The 7,059-nt window shown below is 41.5% G+C and overlaps 1 protein-coding gene across 1 annotated transcript; it reads left to right on the top strand.

Moving 5' to 3' along the window:
• Nucleotides 1-4,898: 4,898 nt before the first annotated feature.
• On the top strand, nt 4,899-6,736 carry LOC308370360 (uncharacterized protein; the record flags this gene model as incomplete). Its single annotated transcript, XM_080845014.1, has 3 exons — nt 4,899-5,052; nt 5,174-5,503; nt 5,668-6,736. 3 exons carry the CDS (start codon nt 4,899-4,901, stop codon nt 6,216-6,218), a joined length of 1,035 nt encoding a protein of 344 aa, XP_080701140.1. The 3' UTR covers nt 6,219-6,736.
• Between the last annotated feature and the right edge of the window lie 323 nt (nt 6,737-7,059).

The following is a 7,059-nucleotide window of genomic DNA, read 5'->3' as shown; positions in this document are numbered from 1 at the left end:
TTGTGGGGCGTTATTATCGCCTTGCCTGTTTTAAAGTATAGTCCAGTGTACCCCTTTGGTAAAGGAGATACGAAAGGAAGCTCTGAGGCTCCATTCCAAAGCATTTAGAGCACATGTGTCAAACTCAAGGCCCGGGGGCCTGATCAGACCCGACAAGCCATTTAATCTGGCCCGCCAGCTCCTCAGAATGTTGCAAAAAGTTCCATTGATTTGAATGAGCAACGGTGACATTTTATTTGGTTTGCCTAATTTTCCCTCAGGATTAATGAAGTATCCATCTTTTTATCTATCAGAGCTTGTCTGCCGCGGCCACTGGTATGTCGAACGCACCACAAATACTGTAAGTCCCACAATGCACTGTCCCCGCGTTGGTAGCATACGTTGATTTAGGGAGCGCTTGCCCTACTGTCTGGCCCTGGACTTACACCCATTTTTTTTACTTCGGCCCTCTGTGTTTTCAGTTTGACAACCCTGATTTAGAGAATTCGACCAGCTCTTATTATGGCTGCCAGTTTGATACAGGTTATTTCACTCAGTTAGAAACCCTTTCTAAGCTTCCTGAAGACTATTCAAATGGGGTCTGGAATATAACTCTTCAATGAGGTCTTCAGTCATTGCAGGCTCCATCCCAATTTTGACAGCAGTGTAGCAACAGAACAAACTGGAGAACCAGTTCATGTTCAACATTAACAATATATTCCAGTGGGAATTAGAACCATTGGATTAACATGTTTGAGAAAGGCAAAGAGGAGGGGGGGATTTCTCCCCCTTCATTCACTATTGACATCAGAGTAAGCCATTGCCCCATTGATTTCTTATTATTTCTCTTAGGATTGTTTAATGTCAATATGAAGCCATTTAACATGATCAACAAGTGGTTGTGATGGCTATGAACCCAACGCTGCCCTTTTTCGGTGAGCTGATTTTGAGAAAATAAACATCTTCAGGCTATGCAGCAAACAGTGTTTCCTGCATGCTATAGTGCCTGGTTATTATGCTGGCTAGCTAGCTAGCTAAGGACACTTATTAGGATAACTTTACATTGTTAAAGTGGCAGAGTTATAATGAAAATTATAAATTATAACTATTTATATAAATTACATTATAGTCTCCTCAATTTAACTAATAAAATGACAATAGGAAAAGGTAGAAACCCTAACTATACTTTGGGATTTAACCTGGGCCCTGTTTTTTAGTTTGTTCCAAATTAGTCAATCGAAGGGAGGTGCTCTCCTTTGAGTACCCACTCCATCACCACCTGGCAGCCCAATCGACTACAGGCACGTCATGGGGTGTAATGTCAGAGACCGGAAGAAGAGACGGGTGCAAACAGTCATTTTCTACATGTAAACAGAGGGGCATCTCTGCATCTCTTGCCATGATGTCAGACCCTTATAATAATATTTTATTTTGACATGCATGCTTGCTCCATAGGATTCCAATCTAAAGCGATTTGGCAGTTGCCCGATTTTAGCATTCTAACTCAAAACAGCACCAATTTCAATCTTTTTTTGTCCCTTGAAAGAATTTGGAACCAAAATTAACTACAAATTGGGCCCATCTGGCCCAGAATGAAAAATCCCTACGTTTCCCTTTAAGATGGTTCCATAAGATAGAGAAAATTCATAGGTAGGTTAACTGGCATGAGACCTCATGTTTCCACGAGGTGGAGGTTCTTGCACTGTAGCATCCCATTAAATACAGTCTGGTGGGAATACATGACACCCCTGACTTTATCATTATGGAATACTGATTAGGAATGAACATTTGTTATATATCCCGTGTTGTTTTTATCTGATACTTATATAGGTTTTTTTTCTTACATGAAAGAGGCTTTACTTGACTGAACATTTTTTTGGGGCAAAAAATGTCAGAATGCAGGGCTCATTGAAGTGAATGGTTTTGTAATGTCCAATTGAAGGTTCAAGGAGCTGTTAAAAATATAGTGTAAAAATACCCTACAAGATTAACTGATGGACAAGTGTGAAAGATTCACATCATATCATTTTTGTTAGTGTTTGAATTCAGCATCCAAGTGTCCACCTCTACAAATAGGCCAATAGCAATGACTTCAACTATTTTCAGTCAATTCCTTTTAAACATTGTTTTACAATAGGCCTCATACATTTTGTAATTTTATTAGTGTCCTGTGCTCAAGGGTCTTTTGACCCTGCTGCTCTGAGACAACCTCTGCTCTCGGAAAACCACCACATACACTAATCATCTTACAGTTCTTGTATTCACACACACTCCAATACGTTTCAGCAAAAACGTAAAATTTGCAAGCGCTATTTTCCCCTCTCCAGATTGATTTATATTTTCTCTAACTATATCAAAGCATAATTTATTAACTGTCAGGATATAGAAATATTTTCTTGTTTCCTGTGCTCTTGGTAAATGTATCCATTAATTGAATTGTACAGCATCCATTCAGTCTCCAAATGCCATGCGTCACTTCAGTAATTTCTATATTAAATACATTAATTTATGTTTCATTAAGGTGCCAATTACGTTTTTACTTAACAAGTCAATCTTTTATGTCTATGCTGTTTAATCTGTACCAAGTCAATCTAAATTAGACTATGAATGTATGGTTTGTTGTTCAATTACAAGCCTATGAGCAAGATTACCCCACAAGTAATTCGCCTATTACATTTTCAGAAATAGAAGCTGATAACATATGCATTAAAAACATTGAGTATGCACTGCAAATGGGTAATGCAGAAAGTTGAGAAAACTGTGCCATGTTGGTGGGACCCATGAATATATGTATTATACTAATTCACAACTGCTATGCAATAAACAGTTAGTAAAGGTTGTGTTTTTGATGAACCGGAGTGAATGAGGGGAAACAGACGAGGGTGTTGATTCTCAATTAATAGGACAATCCATACCTCAATGGGTAAAATAATCTGTTGTTAAATAATTTGTTACAGTCTGTATAAACAGATTTGACCACAGAAATACGTAGACTTATTTATCTGTATAAAGTTAACATTTTAGAGGCAAGAATTTCTGGGCCCTACTGAACCCAATTAATCATTATTTACGTAATTTGGGTCCTACCAACATGGCCGACATGGATCACAATTTGCCTAGAGACTTTCTATTTCTGGCTTAATTTTCAGACCAATGATATAGATGCACACATCCGGGCTTATCCTGAGTTCAGTGTTTAGCCTAAAAGATTCACACTTTTGAAGATGGGAGAAGTAGCCTATGTATTGAAGTTACTTTAGCTTTTGTCAAAAAAAAATATTTTTTACATTTTAAGGTTTAAGGTTAAACCAATTCTTTAACTCAGAGGACATACAGCAGAAACCAGTGTTTCCTAACATTCCTTTGCATTCTGTATGTGTTCTTGTGTCTCATTTCATCTCAATTTTCTGTTGCATTTGTTTATATTCTTGAGCCAATTACAAATGTAAAGATTGGCATGAGAAACATCTGAAACCAAGAGCCTAGATTCATAAAATGCCACAAAGACATTGAAAACGGCCACGGTTACATTACATTTCAGAGTTTTATTCGTACAGCAGAATTGTAATTCTTGACAACAACAACAAAAAAAAAATACTTGTGCTACACCGCGCCTTAGGGGCGGGTGCCTTCAAAAATGACAAGAATGACGAATTTGCGTAAACATTTTGGCCAAATGAAAGGTATTCCAGGGTTTTGGGAATAGAAATATGTGCACACAGCCATGTATACTTCATTTCTATATCCAATGAAGACATTACCGCGTAAACGTTTTTATGATGCCCAATATTAAAAACTGTTTCATAATGGTATTTCTAAAGGAATATTTTTACGAATTTGGAATGTATGCCAAGATGCCCGCTTTAATTGTCCCACTTGACAAACAGGAAGTCAGTTACCAGTCAACCAGCATCGGCACTGTAAACTTTCCTTAAAAACGTCAAAGGTATTTGTGGTAGTACATTAATGTCTTATTGAGCGAATAATTCTTGTTAAAATTGTCAACATTGATGAAGGAAAGCACTAACGTTTGACCGTTGACATAGATGAGAAGCGTCTGTGATATCTGACGCTATGTCCAGGTAGACAACGTTAGCTAACTTCTTACAACACGGTATCTATATTAGCTGCTAAATAACATTCGCTAACTCGATAAAGCTAGTTAGCACCAAGGAAATAGCTTAATCCAACAAACGCTAGCCGCGATACGCTATATATCATGGGTCACTGTGAAAACTGCTTTGGATACGTTATGATGTCGACCTAACCAAATAAAGAGTAAGAACTTCGTGTGACTGTGAGCTGGCTAGTTAGGCAACGTTAACGGTTTCACGTTAGTAGAGTAGCCAGCCTAGTAAACTACCTACGTGGCTTAGAAGCAGCAGTGCGCTTCCCAGCTGTGTATCAGTTGGGGTGAACGTTAGTTGAAGTTTGATCGTTTGGAAAAAACGATTATGACAAATATGTCAGCGAATGATGGTACCAGCTCCTCTCTAGTCGCAGAGCTGTCCTTCTCTTTTCAGGACGAGTTGACTGCAACCATTCAAAATGCACTTGGGGTGGCTGTGGAGATAGCTGTTGTAGAAATAACCAAACTGGTCAGCCAGGTGTTGAGAGGCGTGAGAGACCAAATGCACGAAACGTTAAGGGATAATAAATCCCTGAAGTTTAGATTACAGGCAGCAGAACTTGAACTCAGCACAGTGCAAGATCGCCTGGAGGAACATCGCCACACGGGTGGTGGGAGTAAAGGAGATGTCATTAGTTGTAGCATTGGCATCCAGCAGGTTCATGACCAACTCACTTCCTTAAGCACCGGTCGTGAACAAACAACAGTTAACATAAGAACACAGGACTGTGAGAGCAATGGAGAATTACTTTCTAATCAACGTGTCGACGGCCCATCTGATGTAAAGGAAATGTTTGGAATTCTGGATGACCCGCCCGAAACAAACCCCTACTCTGCTGAAACCTTTTGTGAGATCCGAGAGGATGGACGTGTGTGCACCCAAGACATTAAACATGACGTGTCCGAGGAGCCTCAGCTACAACATGAATCTCAGGAAAGGCCTGGTATGTTCTTCTTGTATTGTAAATCTATACTTTTATTTGCACAAAATATATTAAGTAGGGTAAGACATCATCTAGAAATCAACCCTGATCAAAAATGATTCTGATTTCTTCTGTTCACTAGTGACCAAGGAGGAGCAGTCCGGACTGCGTTCCTGTATCCAGGAAAAGACTTCACATTTCAATGATGAATGCTTAGCCCCAGCTCACAGTGTCGCACAGGCCTTGTCTGATGGCCAGAGCAAACTCTCTGAAGCTGAGGTGAAAGTCGAGGCATCAGCCCTTAACTGCAGCTCAAACACCGACGCTTATGGAGCACGGGGAGATGAGGACTTTGGAGCAGACAGTATGTCTCTCGCCCAGTCCCAACTTTTGGAGGACTGGCGGCCAGACCCTTTGCAGCTCCAGAGTTGTGATTCAGACACTTTCACTCCATCCACCAGCCATTCTCTAGGTAGGTGGGGTGAGGCAACATTGGGAGTGTTCTGTTTCCTGTATTTTCCCATATTTTAAGACGAATGGAATTAGCCTTTTCCATTAGTCATGCATTTCATGTGTGTTTGTCTTTATTTCTGTGTGTAAATAAATGCTGAAACATTTGCTGTGTTTGATTTCTAGCCGACTCGCCCATCTTCTCAGCAGACATCCCTGACCTGGCCCTGTTGCCTCCAGCTGGGTCAGGGCATTCTGTGCCTTTCTCCAAACCCTATCAGCACAGGAACCCTTTAGCCCCCCCGACGTCCAGCTCAGCCCAGAATCAACCATATCCCTCTCATTCGCGAAATAACCACGTATGCAAGGTGTGTGGCCAAACCTTCCGTCTGTCTGAGGAGCTGCGCCGGCACCGCAAAAACCACATCCGTAGCCCCAAGAAGAGCCTCTTCCCACCAGGCCGCAGCCCCTACCACTGCTCCCTGTGCGGCCGCGACTTCAACCGCATGGAGCACCTGAAGATCCATCAGCGCATCCACACGGGCGAGAGGCCCTACGGCTGCACCGTCTGCAACGCCCGCTTCCGCCACTCCTGGGCTCTAACGCGACACTTCCGCATCCACACGGGCGAGAAGCCGTACACCTGCGGCATCTGCGGAAAGACTTTTCGGAACTGCGGGGGTTTGCGCTTCCACCAGCGGTCTCATGGAGTAGGGGCCGTGGGTGGAGTTTCTTGATGGCAGACTGTTACTCTGAAGACTGGGAACCAGTCGTGGGATTCGAAGCTTTGTATTTGGACTTGAAGGGCAAATACTCCTCAGCTGGTAAAGTTGCTCCAGAGAAGACATTTTTCATTTAACAACTCTGTCGTATTACACACATGATCTTGTTTTCATGTGTGTAAAATGAAGACATGAAGACTTTTACTGGTTGACAGACAGGTTTTTGCGACTTGTTTAAAAAATTGCAGAATCTGTTGCCTACATGATGACTCAATAAAGGAACGTCTCCTAGTCAGCATCACAGAAGAAATCCAGCATACGGTCCAAACAGCTACTTTGAGAAGCTGTTCGTTTTGCAGTCATCCTACTGCGAAATCAGGAAGAGAAAAGAAAGTATATATTTTAGGCAAAGTGGATGCTGCTATTTTATTTTTACCACAGTCAAGAAAGGGCCCTATGACTATGTTATTGTTTTTTTAGCTAAAGCTGAATATTCCGCTTTTTTCCTTCAGGACCTTGAATCCCTTTTGGCTGCTGTGGGGTGCAGTCTTGTAAATGAGCCTGACTGTTTCATTTCAGGGCCACTACGCTTGGACAGTGGATGGCTTCATACCCAGCTGACACTGGACGTGTGTTAGTGTAACTTGTGTTACGTGACTGGCTGGTTGGCTTCAGACGGACAAGACTGTGGCCTTGTCGGTTTTAATAATGTGTTATGCCCCCTTGCCAGCCTCACATTTTAAAAAGATATGTTGAGGATCATGCTTTTAGTCTTTGTGACATTTGTGACATTTTTTGTAGTAAGTGTGAAGGGCCCAAACGTAATGATTCTGTCTGGATTATGTTTTTCTGAAGA

Source organism: Sprattus sprattus, assembly GCF_963457725.1.
Source record: "Sprattus sprattus genome assembly, chromosome: 1".
Taxonomy (NCBI): domain Eukaryota; kingdom Metazoa; phylum Chordata; class Actinopteri; order Clupeiformes; family Clupeidae; genus Sprattus; species Sprattus sprattus.
The sequence above is the reverse complement of the archived record's forward strand: the minus strand, read 5'-3'. Positions and strand labels throughout refer to the sequence as shown.